The 17,487-nt window shown below is 40.4% G+C and overlaps 1 protein-coding gene across 3 annotated transcripts in view; it reads left to right on the forward strand.

Moving 5' to 3' along the window:
- stard13a (StAR-related lipid transfer (START) domain containing 13a) overlaps positions 1–17,487 on the forward strand; it is an 83,940-nt gene that overhangs the window by 35,648 nt on the left and 30,805 nt on the right. The window contains exon 1 of one of the 3 annotated variants that reach the window (XM_041800845.1): positions 2,753–3,207. The exons of the other annotated variants lie outside the window; for them this stretch is intronic. Coding sequence (XP_041656779.1) covers positions 3,084–3,207 — 124 coding nt within the window. The 5' untranslated portion in view covers positions 2,753–3,083. Of the gene's footprint in view, positions 1–2,752; positions 3,208–17,487 lie in introns of those variants that run through there. 3 annotated transcript variants of the gene reach the window in all.

Consider the following 17,487-nt stretch of genomic DNA (forward strand, 5'->3'; position numbering starts at 1 on the left):
ACAAGCTAACAGCCATCTAAGCTCAACAGCTAGCTAACAGTCATGTTAGCTAGCAGCTGGTATAAAGTTAGTGGTTAATAACTGTAAAATATAGTGACACAGGAAGGGCACTGCCATGTCAGCTAGCTCACAGTCATAGCTCACAGTCATGCTAACAGTGCTAATGTCAGTGGTATCATGTTAGCTCTCAGTAGTAGTAATTTAGCTTTTCAGCTGGTAATAAATTCATATCAATGAAATATCACTTTGACAGAGTTTCTATTGAAATATGATTTTAAACCAGCAACTCCTTCATAGTACCATTTGAGCTTTTAGTCCTGAGCCCTATGTTAGAGTTAAATGTCTGCTGTTTGAATATGCAGAATTTCCCTTTTAGCCACTTTCCCTCTCATCGGTAATGATAGTGCCAACCATCAGTCTCCCCCCGGTCTCTGCAATGCAACACGGGAATATAAATCACTGGCTCTCTCTCCACTGCTTCACTGTCACCGGACACCAAGCTCATAAGCAGGGGAAAGCAGAGAAAGCAGGGCCATGAAGTCCAGCATTAATAATGCTCTTCAACACGTTTGTTTTGTCGGGGAAACCAAACCAAGTCCATTCTGAGTGAAAACTAAATCCCCAAGCAATGTTATTCATAGAACAATTTATGACAGTGCCAGTAAAGCGGGATTATATGTCCAAATAAATGCAAGATTGTGCTGACTTCTCGGGATGTCAAGCATGTTTCGACAGGTCAAAATGTCCCATCAAGTCCCTACGAGTGGATCCCTGCTGACCTGGAACTCAACACCAACAACATAGGACATCCGATGGTGTCAAGCAGACGGCAGCTGAGGAGCGTCCTGGCCTCTCTGACCGCTCTGTCTGGCATTCCTGGGATAACGCGGGGGTAACGCAGAGCTCAGGATAAAAATCCCAAAACTCTTGACCTGTCAGAGGGGTGAATGTGGCTAACATAGAGACAGACAGTTGATGTTGAAGTGCTTTTCACTTCAGATTGTCAGGGTGACTGAAGCGTGTGCTGTTTACAGGCACAAATTCACCTATACGCTGTGATTCGAAGCTACAATGGAGAGATTGTGGGTGATGGAAACATTGTTGGCAGCTTTGTGGCACTGACATATAATTATTTAGTCTTATTTCATTCAGGAACAATCTGGTCATACATGTAACCATTTTATTGCAAAATGGATATGTGGTTTTGCTCGGCGGAGAAGACTCTGCTCAAAAGATGCTGCTTGGGTTAGTCAAGCTTTGACTTTCCAGGGAGCATATTGCTAGAAACCCCCATATAGATAGATACAATTATGAAAATGCGTACTGAATACAGTAGTTCAAAGCAGTTCATCCATAGTAGCATGAATCTGAATGAGGGATGCAACAGCTTCATGCTATAAAGGAGGAGGCTGGGGTGGTGGAGGTGAAGCTTTTCCAGCGGCAGCAGCATGATGCATCACGATTGATGCCGCTGTGTTGAGAGAAAGAGCTGTGATTGGCTGTGTGAACTGGGAGGCAATTATTTGGATCAGCCAATGATCATTCTGAGTGTCAGACTTCTGTGTCAAGCAGGAAGTAACGCTGTAAGCTGTATCTACTTCAATCAGTTATGCAGGCATACTTATGCATGTAAGAAAATAATGATGATAATCTGTAGCAGTGTTGGTTTTAACACCCCCTATCCCTTTCCTGATGATTTGTTGATGCATTTTTTTAAATTTCTGAATACAAAAATTTAGATACAAAAAGTGCAATTTTTATGTTAGGCCCTGGTCCTGCTACCTCAATTCCTGCTTCTTGCTTGTGTGCAGAAAACCACAGCAAATAGAAATAAGCTTCTGCATTACTACAGTTACAGTGCAAAAAAAGGTATGCATTTTTAATTTTAATTTTAATGGTATCTCTCTTTTAAGATGCAATATGGTTGTTTTAAAGGTGCAGTATGGTCTTACTTTATTGTGCAATACAGCTGGTGCAATATGACTCAATAGCCATGTGTAATTTTTCCTGTTTTTTATGTATCCTTGTTTTATAAGCTTTATTTACTATTCTAATTTCCTCTCGTTTTTAAGAGTAGCACAGCAAATTTCATTGTACAATGTGCAATGACAATAAAGATATTCTAAAGTCTACTGCTAGGGAGAAAAGACATTGGAGTAGATGGAACGTACAGCTGCTGAATCAGTGAAAGAGACATGAACTTGAGAATACACGTCTGATATTTTCAGATGAGATTTGACCAGTTGTATTGTTTTCTGCAGCAACAATCACCAGTCACCTGTAAGGCCAGTAAGACGGCTTGTGGCCTGCATTGTTTGATGTGTAGTTTTGAAGAGGTGCCCAATGGCTGCAGGCATAGGCCACAAAGAGTTGAATATCTGATGAATATTCTTTAAGTTCGAAACATTGCTTTGGAAAGGATTGCAAAGAAATAAGTGTGTCCACAGATGCCTTGTAAGGTCAGATTGTTGACTGACTGACCAGAGATTCTATGGAAAGCTTTTCCTGGCAACATTGCCCAGTTGTAGCTTGTGTGTATGTGTGGCATGTTATTAGTGTGTACCAGGGGGATTGAAAGAGATCCTTGTTTGGGTGAGTGGGTGGGTTTGGGTCGTGGAGAGCATGTAGGTTTGGTGTGTGTGTAAGACAGAGAGAGAGAGAGAGAGAGAGAGAGAGAGAGAGCTGCACACAGAGAGGGGAGGGGGACCAGCCTCTCACATCTGGCTGTCTATGTCAGCGGTCCAGACTTACATACAGAAGTTACGTTAAACACTGCTGCACCTTCGCTCTGGGTGCTGATGAAAGCATAAATGCGGGACGAATTAAACCTGTGTGTCTTTAAAGCGTCCGAACCAAGGATATAGTTCCTCGCCCGCCTCTGCTGCTGCAGGAAGGTGACGCAGCGCGAGAGGAGCCCGCTTTAAACCAGGTGAAGCGGTGACGACCATTGCGGCAGCCGGACGCAGCGGGAGCAGTTTGGACGCCCTGTCCGGAGCCAGCCGGTGCTGTCCGCGGTGGAATAACAAGGGACTAGGGAAAAAAGAGGAGTAAAAGTCATTGAATATGCGCCGGGCTGTACCGCAATGACAACACAGCGAAGGTCTGCCAAGCTACAGCTGCGGCGGTCCATCAGCGAGCAGCTGCGGGACTCCACGTCCAAGGCTTGGGATCTGCTGTGGAGGAATGTCCGGGAGAGACGGCTGGCAGGTCAGAGAGCCAAAAACAGACGAAGTGATACTTGTTAGTATGCGGAATACAGATTAAAACAATTTTGACTGACATGAGCCTGTCAAATTGATATAACAGTCAGCAGCAGGCTAAGAGTCGTGGGTTGCTACCTCACAGCACCCCGTAGCGCTTTAAATATTCAGCGGTTTGCTCTGTAAATTGGTTTGAATTCTTGTTGACGTTGAACGACACAAAGTTCTGCATTTTATTCTTCACCCTCCGTGATATTACAACACAACTTTGCCGAGTAATAATAGGAGGAAATGGCAGCAAAAGTTGCATATACAGCTTCAACATTTTGCCTGTAGCTTCACGCGCACGCAGCGCGCGCTCCCTGATATTTTGGGAAGGTCATTGTCAAATATAGAGCTCCAAACAGAGCAGGCATGTGCTGTGGACAGGAGTCCAGCTATGGGGGTTCAGATGCCAAACAGCATTTGTTATTGTAATCTAAAAGGACCATTTGTTTTGGCAGTGTTATTTTCGAGTTAGCAAAGGGGGGATTACATGTATTGGATTTTGTGCTTATATGCATTAAGGAAAATATTCTGTGTATGTGTCAATGCAGCAAGTTTGGAGGGTCAGTCGGTTGACTCTGTACTTACAGTATCCTGGATGCGCAGAGTTGAATCTCTCTCTCTTGTTGGACTGTGCGTCAGAGGGAGAGAGAGAGAGAGGAGGAGAGAGAGGGAGATGCTGAGGGTTGCATGTGTCTCCTCTGGTTGATGTAATTACCAGGATGTCTGCCTCTTAAGCAAATTAAACGACGAACATTCCCACATTCATAACCCAGCTAACCACCACAAGCAACGAGATCAATCAAAGCTTCCGTGCCTGTCAGACTCATTCAAAAGCACAGCGGTGATAAATCGCATGTGCGAGCAGCAATAGAGCACTTGTACATTGTTGGCATGATGGATAATTACTTTCTATGATAAATAATGCTCTCTAGTGGTTTGTGCATAATAGAAAAGTCTAATGGAGCATCAAAGAGAACACCTGCTGCCCCAGTAATCCCTTTTTTCTCTAATTTCTCACTCATTCTTCCTCCAGCCAGAGCCCCAAACCCCATAACCCGCAGCCCCTCCTCACCCTCTGCAACCCCCTCCCTCCTCCCCCGCTTAACCCATCAGCCCACAAGGCACTAAGTTCACATCTGCCTGGATCAGATTTGGAGATTGGGGATCCTTTGCATGAGAACATCTGGCCTCTCTGTTATTCTGGTATTCAGCATATTTTTTCCACAGAAGTCAGAGCTAATGCATATTTTAGAAAAAAAATCCATGCTGGATCTTGGCCAGGGATTTTAAATCTAAAAGCATTAGAATAGGAAAAGAATAGAACAAAGCTGACATCATTTGAAATGCCGGTAACACTTGAATCAAATTCAGCGCTTGAAATTTAGTCAATAAATGCTCAAAACTTTTGTTAAATCAAGAAACATGATGGCAAGAAGGCCTATGCACCAAGTGCAGAGTGTTAAAGAAATATGACACAATTTCTCAGGTGAAGTCCAAAATTTAACCCTGATAAAGAGATCTAATTCATAAAAAGGTGAATGTGATTGTGTTTACTTCCATTCAATTATCCGTGCGTTTGTGTGTGAAAACTGAGAGTGCATAATAGCACCTGGATTTAGCTGTAATCCTGCAGATTTTTAGGTTAGCAGTGGGGGTTGGATCTCCCTTCGCGTGTGGGATTTGTGGGTCTTAGTTGCTTCAGTGTGAGTGGATGTGTATGAACCTTTACATTGAATCATCTCAGAAATCACCTCTCTCTGTAAGTTATTAGTTTTAAACCTACCTGGAGCTGCCACCACTCATCTTATAAAGCACTGTGAGAGCATTTCAGCAGCCTCATTTGGCTTCTTTTGACGTCGTAAAAATTAGATTTCATCTTCTGTTTAAGGCCTTTGGCAACCTTTAAAAATCTTATAGGCCATAGCTCCAGAATATTGAAGATACTGCGGCGTGTCTTTAGTAGAGTATTAAAAGCCACTTTTAGGACAGATTTATCTCCTTTGAGCTCATGTGCTCCTCAGAAATGGGCCGTCTTGTCTGCAGGTAAGAGATTAAAGGTGAGCAGCCTTTGAAGCTTTGTAATGCTCTGACTGTGGAGCTCAGACTGGTTGCATTAGTGTCATCCTCGTATCACTTAAGAACTCCTGAGAGGCCCTGCAGTTTTTATTCTCTTAAAATCTGCATAATGATTTTTTAATAGGGTTAAAAATGCACTCGTACCACACAGACATTTCACTGAAAGGCCTTACATAGTAAAGTTACAATTAAAAATGCATTTTTGCACCAAAATGTCTACGCAAATTAAAAAACAACTTTTTTCAAGGCCAGAACAATCCTTAATAGTTAAAGCTGTAACAGTCCATGCCTTCTAAGACAATACATTTGTATCATTACTGTGGAAATTCTGAATGATACATAAAAGTAGGGCTGGACTGGGATGAAAATCTGGCCCTGGCATTTTCGGCTCAAACCAGCCCCTCACAGCAGATCATATAACCATATCCTGCTAAATACATGCAGCTACCAGTCTTTTCACCAGACTTTAACGTAGCTGTGAGATAAGTGGTATAGACACATTACTCTACTATTAATCATAAGTGTAATTCATAGTGCTGAATTCAGGACTTTTACATATAATGGAGTGAGGGTGTTAACAACCATCTCTTCATTCCTCAAATCACACAAGGACTACAGCTTTAATCTCAAACAGTTTATTTATAATAAGTAAAGGGGATCAACAGTGTAATGATGCTTATTAGCATGTATTATGATCTACAGAGCTCACTCACCCACTGCTTTGCTTTTAAGTTCACATTGTACCTCTGCTTCCCTGTCACACACCTGCCTCTCCTCTGTGCCTTGTCTCTTCTTTCCACGTGAAGCTGTATGCAGTAACAGACTGTAGATTGTAGAGAATGCTGATTCTTTGCAGCTTTTGCAGCATGTTGATTGACAGGGATATCTACATATCCCATCCATAGTTTTAATGCTTAAATTTTGCTTTCTCCAGGCACTTTAGTTTCACTTTCTAAGCTGTAGCAGAGTGGGGAAGGGAGGGGTGTAAACAAGCTTTTAGGAGATGTAAACTGTCATTCTAAAGAGAAACAACCAAGGGGCTGCATCCCCAGTTCTATGGGCTGGTGCTTTGCAAAGCAAAAAAAAAAAAAAAAAAAGAAAAACCAGTTAATTCTACCAGCTCTGAAGAGCATCGGCACACCAGGAATTCCAGAATGCCAGTTCACCTCTGCATCAAGTAGGTTGTTTCCACCAAGCGGTCCGGCTCAGTTCGGTGCAGAACAGCACGCGTTTTGTTGTGTTTCCAAAGGGCAAAAGTTGGAAAGGGTCCCAAAAAAACGACCCGTACCATCCCCCCTTTTCGGCATCCTTCCATAGGGGGACCAATCTTACCTATCCGTACCAAAAAGGTGGAGCTACACACACAACAATAGGGGGTTGTACTTATGTCATGTCAGCGCACGACACAACTGCTGGGCTCCAGGCTGCAAAACACGGCAGTTTGCTCTGAGAGGAGAAGGGAAAATAGGAGAAAGACAGAATAATATCAGCATTAACAGGGATATTTGAACTCGACGGAGATCCAAACTGTTTCCTAGTCTGTGGATATTGATATCTGGCCACAAATCAAGTTTCCTGACGTTTATATGGACCTGATTTTGAGAACACAAAGCAGAGCCTGAAGGCTCACATCAGCCCGGTCTATCCACGATGGATGTGAAACTAAATTAATGCTGAAGTTTTGTGATTACGAAGCCTTAGATCAGTTGATTCTCTGTACTTTTTCATCTACTTCTTACTTTAGGTAACCTGTGAAAAGATCGCTCTTTGGTTGTTGAACATGTCTGTAAAACTTAAGGCTTCAGACTATTTTAAAACAAGATCGGCGCACCCAGGATTTCTGACTTAATGTAGTTTGATTTTAACACCAGTGGAACTTTTATTTTTCTATGTGGCGAATTTTCACAGTACAGCTCTAAACTGTCATATTTTGTCGTATGAACTTTCTAGATTAGACATATTCACATATTAACATACTGTTATGACTCAGACTGTCTCTGTACACATATTCCATCAGCTGAGAATCTTTACTGACAGTGGTTAACATCATTAAGATGTTTTTTTTTTTTTTAAAAGCACTTTCAGCTGAAATAAAGCAGTTTAATGCTTGTCCCCTACTTATTTCTGTCACTCATCCTTTCTATAACTCTGTGGCTGGACCAGCAGACTCGCACTGCATGTGACTTCACGTGCATGCTTTTACAGCCCACCCACCAAGTGAGGACACTGGTGTCTGTGGAAACGATAACTATTTTTGGGATTAGCGTACCAAAACGTACCAAACCGTACCAAACCGTACTCAATCAAACTGGACCCCCTGATGCAAACACAGCTAAAGGCTGCTTTGGCTACAAACTAAGTGGGGACTGCTACTGGAAGCTACCATTCTGTTGCTGTATCTCATTCCTGTTATCGCTACCTACTTGTGATAGGAAAGTTAAGAGTGCACTCACAAATGTCCATTCAAAACAAATGCGTCTTGATGAGCAGTATTCTTTATTGGGATGGGTCGTTCATGAATGAGCTGGTTCAAAGAGCTGGCTCTTTTACATGAACCTTAAGATCCGGATCATATTGAGATCTGTTTTATATCACTATTACTATTGCTATTATTTTTAAACATGATGTGTGTGTCTGTGTGTTTTTTGATTGATTAGTAGGGATGATCTTTTCCTCCCACTACTCTACCGCAGGGACACCTTACATTAAGGATTCATGCTTGATGGTGTAATACTCATTCTTTACATTAGGTGTGTCATTTAGCCCAGCCAGTGAGCAGATTTCATCCGAGCTGCAAGGTTTTTTGGGGGATGGTATATTTTCTAAAATTATATGATATTTTTTTCATCAATTGAAAAAAATTAAGCATGATTGGAGTAAATTACCAGCACAAACATCACTCAAATGTCATGATATTACTTAATTTGGCAGTTCAAATGAAGCCAAACTGGTTCCCAAATGAAGAGACGTTAGAGAGCCAAAAAAGTCTCTTATTGCTGAGCTTAGCCAACTGGTGTGGATCACTGAAAGAGCCTGAATTCTCATCACTACTTCTTCAGCGTTGTACGGGGAAAAGACTGCTTGTTGAAACACATTTGTTGTGCCAGTAATGATATAACCAGAAATGACGTTTTTGAGTGCTGACTCTTCTTTTTTCTTTCAAGTCTTTGTTGGTTGTGCTCCTTAAGAAGTTGGATCGTTTGAGTGTGCTTCTTTTTTCCCTGTTTCACCTACCTGTGATGGACCATGACAGCCGTTGGCTGTACGTTTTTTCACCCAAGCTTCCTCTGTAACAAGTGAATTTATTCTCCCGCATATGAGGCCCCGTCCACACAGAAACGATTACATCATACAAAGGCCGCATGCGCTGGTTTAGCCAAAACAACAATGGCGGATTTCAGGGTTGTGTTCATGCTGCAGAAGCTTCTGAGCTTATTATAGCTTTTACAGCAAAACCTGGTGCTTTCTGTGGCAGTGTTACAGCGCCAATCACAGGCTTGGCAAATATACAACAGTGTTTTCAGTCGTTCCCAGTGGTTCCATACTTACGCAGATATTTCCTGAAATTATCCTGTGTTTACGGAAAATGCTTTCAGAATGAAACGGAAATATATTTTCATCTCCATGGGGACAAGGCCTGACTCAATGCTGTAGCCCCACTAGACATTTCCAGATCTGTCCACCTCTGCTGCTTACTACTTTTATTTTGTGAAAGTCATTCTCAGAACAAAAACTGTGGTTTACTGTTAAGTACATATTATGGAGTGTTTTTTTCATAGAATAGAGTCCTCAATATAAAAGAAGAAGTAAGCATTGGAGATGTGCAGAGCTGACAACTTGAGCAACCCCAGAATGCATTTAACATCTTTTCTTCCTCAATTTTTGTATAATTAATGAAATGAAGTCAGCGGCTTTCTGAGTCCAGTTTTTAATTGAGAGTCCTAAATGTAAAATAAGGAGTAAGCAGCAGACATGGGCGGTGCTGAGCAACTTTTGGGCTCATGCAGCACAACTTGGGGAACAGAAAGCACAGCCAATGGCAGAAAACGGTCTTTGTGCATCACAAGCAAGCAACACAGAACATGATCAGAATAAAGAAACTTGTAGAAGCACATCTCACATCTTTATGTAGCAGTCTTTAATGTAACACCCAGCTTCTTCACAACAACAAAAATAGCAGATAAATACTTTTTCAGTTTTGACTTTATGTCTTTGAGGCTGTAACTGTTAGCTTTTGTGTCCCACTACTTAATTACAACTATATTGTTCAGCATTTCCACAACAACGATACATAAATATGACAGCTGCAATGAGAAGACACAGACCACTACAGCTATGGCTTTGAGAATTTTTGGAAATATCTGAGGTAATGTACTCAACTTAAAAATATGACAAAGGAGGAACATTTTTAAATTAATGTGGACATTTCAGAGCAAAATTCTACATATTGTACCTTTAAGTGATTGCTTCCTTTTTTCTTGTAGCTTTTTGGTGTCTTGGTGGGCTGTGTCTGAGAGTTATGAATATTATGTTACTGAAGCCTTACTACAGCCCTGCCTTGTGAATCCATTTACACACATCTAAGTAGCTCTATCATGTTACTGAGTCATCCGGCTGTGCCTCAATAATGCAGCAAAGCTTCTCTGTAAATGAATGTGTATTTCTTTAGTCCAGATTTGAAAAAGTCAGATATGAGTCTTGATAGTTATCTCCCAAAGTTCCTCAAGAGGGCAGTCTAATCAAACTGAGTCAAAGTTTAGTTTTAATATGTGATAATCCAGACTATTTCCTCACTCCTCTTTGACAGTGTATGACTCAGAAGACTCAGAGCTCAGCTGTAATACCTCTCCGCTGTGAGATCAGGTGTGTGTGAGAAGCAGCTGACCTGAGATTGACTTTGCTATGACCTACTTTTCACGTGCAGACCCCCCTCCCCTCCTCCACCTCTTACCCCCTGCCTATTACCAGCATAGGATGGATAAAAAAGGACCCCTCTCTATATCCTGAAGTCCTGGTGAGATCACTGTTCTGCCAAACTAGGTCAAAGTACGAACGTTCCTCCTCCTTCACTGCATTCCATACATTTACACGCCAACGCTGTTTCTGTGTGGAAACAATCAGTCACACATTACAGACATCAACATCACTCACTTACACTGATAACAGATTTATGATGGATTTACTGTGATCAAGATGTTGTAGTAGAGAGTGTGTTTGGAGTGTAAGTGCTGGATTTGTCAGTAATAAATAGCTAAGTGTATTTACTTATTTCTGCTCTTGAGTCAAATTTTAGCAACTTATTTCAATGAGTATTTTATTTGTGTCTTTTTCATGTTTCTCCTTGGATATAAATATCGCACTGTTTACTAAGCTTCTTTTTTTGGTACAAGTTAATTCTGTTTTTTGTGTGTGTGTGTGTTAAATCAGAGCCTACAACTTAGGGTCCATAAGGACCCCTTATTTTTTGGGGTATTTTTGTTATAATACTGTTGTTCCCTTGATGCATAGCACTGTGACTATGCCACCAAAATGCTTGTTAACAGTAGATTTTTTGTGCAAATGTGGTGCTATGCTTTATAGTATCTACCTTTATTGGAAACAGGCAATGCAGAGAGATAGCATATAAACTAATATTTTAGATTACTAGTTTTGGTTTTAAGTAGCCTACATTAGACTGTAGTAGTTCGCATCAACAAAAGCTATTAGTCTTTATTTGTAGAGAATCGATCACACATGTTGCGGTCCATGCAATCACAACAATAACTTCTCTGGAAGGTGCAAATCAGACTACAGAGTTGTATGACTGTGCTGTAACTAATGGTTTAATGCAGAAGAGTAAACTCTATTTTACTGTATGGATTTGGCGTACAGTGATTCTCACACATTTGCAAAAATAAGTCTTTGGTTGCTTGAGTATTTGCCACATTCACAGTTTCACATATTAATACTTCATGTTTCCATTTAGCTGACATAACATGCACATGACTAATAAATCTTAGATTGGCAGAAAATTATTTAGAAATATATATTTCAGCTGGCTCAACTAAAGTTGTCAAGCCAACTATTTCCCCTCTGGAAAATGTTGGCTTAACTTAAATCTATATATTCATGTGGTATGTATTTTCCATAATTTAAAAAAACTCAATGTTATGTGTTGGGTTTAGGTGCTTCCTTGCTGAGCGCTTATCCTTTGCGTAGAGCACAACTATCTTGTGTTTGCTTAAATTGTTGTATCAACTAGTTAAATTAGCAAAAGTAATATATAATAATTTATAAATTGTTTCCTCAAGTTGGATTTTTTTTTTAATAGTGTGTCAGGTCATTTGCTGTTAGACAAATTTCTCAGCTTCACAACTGTATTTAAGTGTCTTGTAGAGCGACATTTGTCATGTGACTTTAGAGCCCATTGTGCCATTTTAATTACATCTGCCTAACAGTCTTTTCAAGAGGCTGCAGACCTCTAGGGTGGGGCTTTTGGAGCTCATCTGTTGCAGACCTCTCCAATGGGGCAACCTCGACCATGGGGCGAGACGTGACGTATGTTACCCAAGCTGGAACCAGATTGAAAATTTCAAAGGTCTGCTGCAGACGAGCCCAAAACGCACCACCATAGAGGTCTGCAGCCAGATCTTCTTGCATTTTTCTGAACTGATTTTGAGCACATCATAATATAACCGTCTTTCTGCTTGTTAAGCCTACAGATTAACTTTAATCCTGCCAGGGTGTTGCTGTGTTGACTATCTGTTTGCAGAGTAGCTTAAGGTCTTCCACAGCTTCAACTCCCTGCCTGCTAATTGATCAAAAATCAGATGGTGGCACCATTTCCAACATGGCGACTGCTTTTGTTAGGCTTTAAAACATCGCTTCAGAATCCAGTGGGGAACTATGTTGGTGTTCAGTACAGTCTATGGGAGCTGAATGAACACTTTGATGCTATATTTTTCAGTAAATTCAATTCACTTTTATTTATATAGAACATTTTATACAAATTTAAACTCAGTTTGCTTTACAGAAGATTAAAAAAACATGCAAATTCCAGATGTAAAAATATAAAGATCTACAATTAGAGAACATCACCATTTCATGCAGTTAAACATCATGCATGCTAGCCATTATAAATACAGTTATGATTTACCAAGTGTAAGAGTTACAGGGTAACTATTAAGCAGAAAGGGTACTTTTTTCTTTTGATATTTTGAGCATGGTTGGTTGTTGATACTTCTTACTAAGCTGTAATGGCATATTTATAAAGCATTGGATTGGTATTTTTCTCGGCTTTGACTCTCCACCACTGGGTCAGTCATGTTAAAAATCATGTGGTATAAACTTGATGTCTTTAGACAACTTTTCTCAATGGCATTGCAGTCCAGCTTGACTTCAGCTACAATAGTGAGGTTCCTACACACATTCCTTGGCGCAGTCTCACACACCCACATACTCTCTATTGTTCTGCCCTTCCCCTTTTACACTGGCATACAGCCCCTAGGATAGAGTTTTTTTCCAGGCTTATCCCTGCTCTCATTGGATCTCCCAACCCACATTCACACCCAAATCCCGCTTGGCCGAGGCATGTACCAAATCGTGTCTTTGGCACTGCATCAGGAAGCCGGACAGTGTTCCCTGAGCTTCCACATTATTGGCTGCTTTTTCTCTCATGTGACCAGAGGAAAAAGCATGTGGCAGAAAACAAGAGTTTGGGAGTCTTCCTCCCATCTCAGCTGAAGAGTCAGCATGGGGTTAAGAAGCTGTCATCTGACTCAGGTAGTGTGATGAAGTCTGAGTGTTTGTTGAAAGGAGGAGGCGGGTGTGCAGGCAGGGAGCTGATTTGACTTCCAGTGAGGGCTTGTTAGAGGCAGGAATTCAGAGGGAGTGCTCACAAAACAAGTCATCAAGACAAGAGAGAGGCTTGTAGGATTTAGAGGATTTGATTTGTATGTTATGGACGCTGTTGGTGTCAGTATGGATGATGTGAATATGAAGAGTTTGACAGAAGCTGCTAACAGGATAGAAACTTCCAAGCCAGAGGATATAACCGGGGTTGTAGTTTTCAGAAAGTGCATACTCCCTGATAGCATGGACATTGTAGAGAGTGCTGACACCCACACTGCCGAGGATAGTGCAGACAACAGGAGTTTGGATATCGATGACAACAGTGAGGATCAAAGCGCCAAGGACGACAGCAATGATTGGGAGAGCGACTGTGAAAGCTCAAGTGAGGAATCCTGCCTGGAGGCCATGACACCCTTTGGCCAGCAGCACTACCTGAGGCTGGGCGACACTCCTAAACGGCGCTCTGCCCTGCGTCTCTCACGCATCATCGCCCGACAGCAGCTGCTTCGGAGGCTGGCAAGAGGTAGAGAAAAATAGAGAGTCATGGCAGAGTTATGTGTGTGCCAGTGTAATAAGAGGTAGAACTGTGGTCTGGTTTGACCTGATTGGTCAAATTTTCTTTTAGGTAAAAGGAGTAAAAGAAGTAAAATACATAAACTGATTGAATGTACTTCTTTAAGCTCCTGTTTGAAGCTCCTATGCAGTGACCTATTCCACTGCAGAGATTTCTAATGAGTGAAGCTTTTATAGTGTTTAAAAAGCTGAGCTTTTTTTGTCAGAAAAGCTGATGTACAGGACAAAACCAGCGCAAAGATAAGATGTATAGCTTTGTCCAGAGGGGGCATAAAAACACCAAAAATTAGAAGTTCCTCACAAAAGCTTTAAATTATTTTAGAAGGAGATATAGATTTACTCGACAGCTGAGTACTTCTTTTGATATTTTTTTATGCTAAAGCCTGACTTGACCTCTTCACTTATTTTACATTACATAAAAACAAGACTAGGTTAAAACCTAGTATATGGCTGACCGCAACTTCCTGTGATGCCTGTTAAAATGGCTGACTGATTTGTGTGTGCTGGCCAAGTGATTAGTTTATGGGATGTTTAATTGTGATGTCCCTAATGTCTGTTGGTTGAGAGTTGAAGAATCCTAAGGTTTAAAACATAAAGCCCTGTCGGCAGTAAATGGCTAACCTGAATCGCCAGACCGACTCATACTGTATATCCATTGCATGAATATATTTCACATTCATATGGAAAAGCTCCCATAGCTACATCATTAACATAGCTAAAGCTTATGTAAAGATATCCCATTAAGTATGTTAGATTATGCTATGTTTGCAAAGCAAAACCCTTTTAGGACTTGTAATGTGAACAGTGACTCATTTTAGCTACATTAACTCTAGCTGAAGCTAATGCTGCATCGGCATACATAATTACATCAACAACGAAGCTAGCAAAGTTATGTTAGCTTATCTAAGGCTAACAAAGCTAAAGCAAATCACTCACGTAACTTCTTCTAAAATGGGTCTTTATATAATTAAATCCCAGATTAGATATTAGCCATATCTCTGTTTTAAGTATGAAATGTTGCTTAGTCTAAAACATTTGCAGTGTGGTCATTTCATAAATGTAACTGCCAGACTTTGTTTATGAATAAAGTCATAAAAAAATGTTTTATTTTCTGAATATACAAAGGTAGTATGAATACAGCCTGTTACTGAACAGAAGGTTTATTGTGTTATTCTGGATAATGCTGGACTTTTAAAAGCATGTAAAGATATACATTCATGAATAATCAACAGATAAAATCCCCAAACTGGCCCAGACATTCTTCTGAGCATACTTGACATTTCCCATGCCAAGATTTAACCTGGAATTTGAATAGTATAAAAACAAAGGCGAAAACCACGTATAAAGCAGATCAACTTTAAAAACACAACAAATGCTCCAGCTAGTGTGCATCTCGTTGGTGCCAAAAGTTAAGTAGAAAGTATGCATACAGAATACACTGAACTTTATAGTTCTCAGTTAGACAGGTAGTGTGTTGCTTGCTGACATTTCATCGATTGTTCAGGTGACTCAACTCAGTTATAACTGTAGCTCGGCTCACCTGTGCGTGTAAACGTACTGATGTGTATTTCTCAATTCTATCCCAGAAAAAACACGTCTAATTGAGCTGGACTCAACTGATGTTCTTTGGGAATTAAAAAGAGGTCTTACCTTATCTTTTAAGTGCCCTCAATTGACACAGAATTTCATGCTACAAGTCGACATTAAACACATGTTCTCCTTCTGCATCAGTCAGACGTATTGAGCAACTTCTCCTCCAAGGTAGTCTTCAGAAATCCTTAAGGAGACATAACAAAACCCTAAAGGAGTGCAGTGTTATTGTTTTTGTCTCTGCTAGCCAGCTCTTCAGCTTTGTATTCCATTGTTACTTCCTCATCTTCCTGTCACATGGCTCATGTTTCCCAGGGAGTAAACAGAACATCCTGGTGTTCAGTATGAGGCTTTGGGCTGAACTGGGGGCTATTCTTATGTATGAGTTAAGGTCATCATGAATAAGTTGATTGCCTATACCTGAGGTTTTTCTTGGTACATTGTTAAAGTTGGTCAGATATTCTGTTTGTTTTTTGTTGTCCTGATTTCATGTGCAACAGTATGGAATGTGTCAGATCTTATAGTATGCGTAAATATTTCTGTCTGATGATGTGGTTTTAGCAGGTATAATCTTGTATGAACCTTTAAAAACAAAAAAGAGAGAGAGAGAGCGAGAGAGAGGAAAGAGAGAGAGCAGCTGTAGCAGCAGGTGAGGAATGTAGATGATGTAGATGGAGGAGCAAGTTTATGCCTGTGCTGCTTTCAGAGATGGTATGACTAATTTAACTTTCTCTCACTGCCTCCTTCTCAGACACACACCTCTTCCAGTCATACTCATTCTCCCTCAAAGACTCATTTACACACATATGCACTCACATAAACAGACACACAGTCCCCAGTTACATTCCTCTTCTCAGCAGCTGGTAGTCCATCAGACAGACTTAAAAAAAGAACTCAGTGACCTTAAAAAGCTACATCTGAAACTTGTCAATGCCAGTCCTTTGAGTTGTATCCAAAATCCTTTCTGCATGTAAGATTTATATATGCACATGGCCTATATACTTGAGTAGAATTAAAAGTACTGATTTCAAAATATACTCAAAAAGTACCCCCCCCCCCAAAAAAAACAACTTAACTACAATATTTTGAGTAAATGTAATAAGTTAAAAGGTGCACAAATGCATACACAGATTTGCAAATGTGAAGTCCAGTTTGTTTACATGTAGACATTATGAAAGGTTGAACATTTTCTTGTTTCTTCATTAGTTGAGAATATTTACTAGTCTGACAGTTTGGCTTTGTTGGTGAAGTAGGCAGAAGCTACAGTCTTTAACCCACTTGTCACAGGTTTGGATACTGTTCCTGGTGCCCTTTGGTGCATGTCTCTCCCCATTAAAATATGCACAAGCCACCAGTAAAAACTGATTGCCACTCACTTGGCCTTTGCTACACCTTTGGCACTGAAAATCCACAAATTCGTGTAGCAAGCTAAAATGTTTGTGGCGACTGTCAAAGGCAATTTTAGACCCTTTTGGAATTGCTGGAGCACGCCTAAATTTTATCTTGGCATCTCTAAATTAGTCATAACAAGAGCAGTCGCCTCAGGAGATTTTTAAATAGGACGGAAATATTGCAAATACAGTCAATTTAAGTTTTAGAAATTTAAACACTACTTTCAAACTGCAGGGGGAATATATTACTACTAGGTATGTCAAGACTAATCAAGTTAATTGCGATCAATCAAGGTCCACAATTACTGCACTATTTTTTTTTTTATTGCGATTAATTGTATGCTATATTATCCCTTATAACACACTTAGTGTCTCCCTGCAACCAAAGATAAGTCCTCCACTTCTCCCTCATGTCTCATTTCACCCTTAAAACACAACACAGCTCAGAGGACAAGTCAGAAGTCACCTGAACCTTTTTTTTACTGTTAACTTATTTCCTTTTCAGTCCATAAGTTCTTTTTCTGTGGTTTAAGTTCATGTTACAATCTTTGATTTACCTCCAAAAGCAGGTCTGTGTCCAGACAGGAAGTCAGTGACCCAAAGTTTAAGACTGTAGAAAAATTCTAAATAACACCAAACTAGTTTAAAATGCAAAATGCGATAGAAAGGGTGCAATTAATCACAATTAACTTCAGAAATTCTGCGATTAATCCTGATATTAAAAATGTATCTTTTGACACCCCTAATTACTACTTCAATGAATGACAGAAAACCCACAA

Source organism: Cheilinus undulatus, linkage group 12 (assembly GCF_018320785.1).
Source record: "Cheilinus undulatus linkage group 12, ASM1832078v1, whole genome shotgun sequence".
NCBI lineage: Eukaryota > Metazoa > Chordata > Actinopteri > Labriformes > Labridae > Cheilinus > Cheilinus undulatus.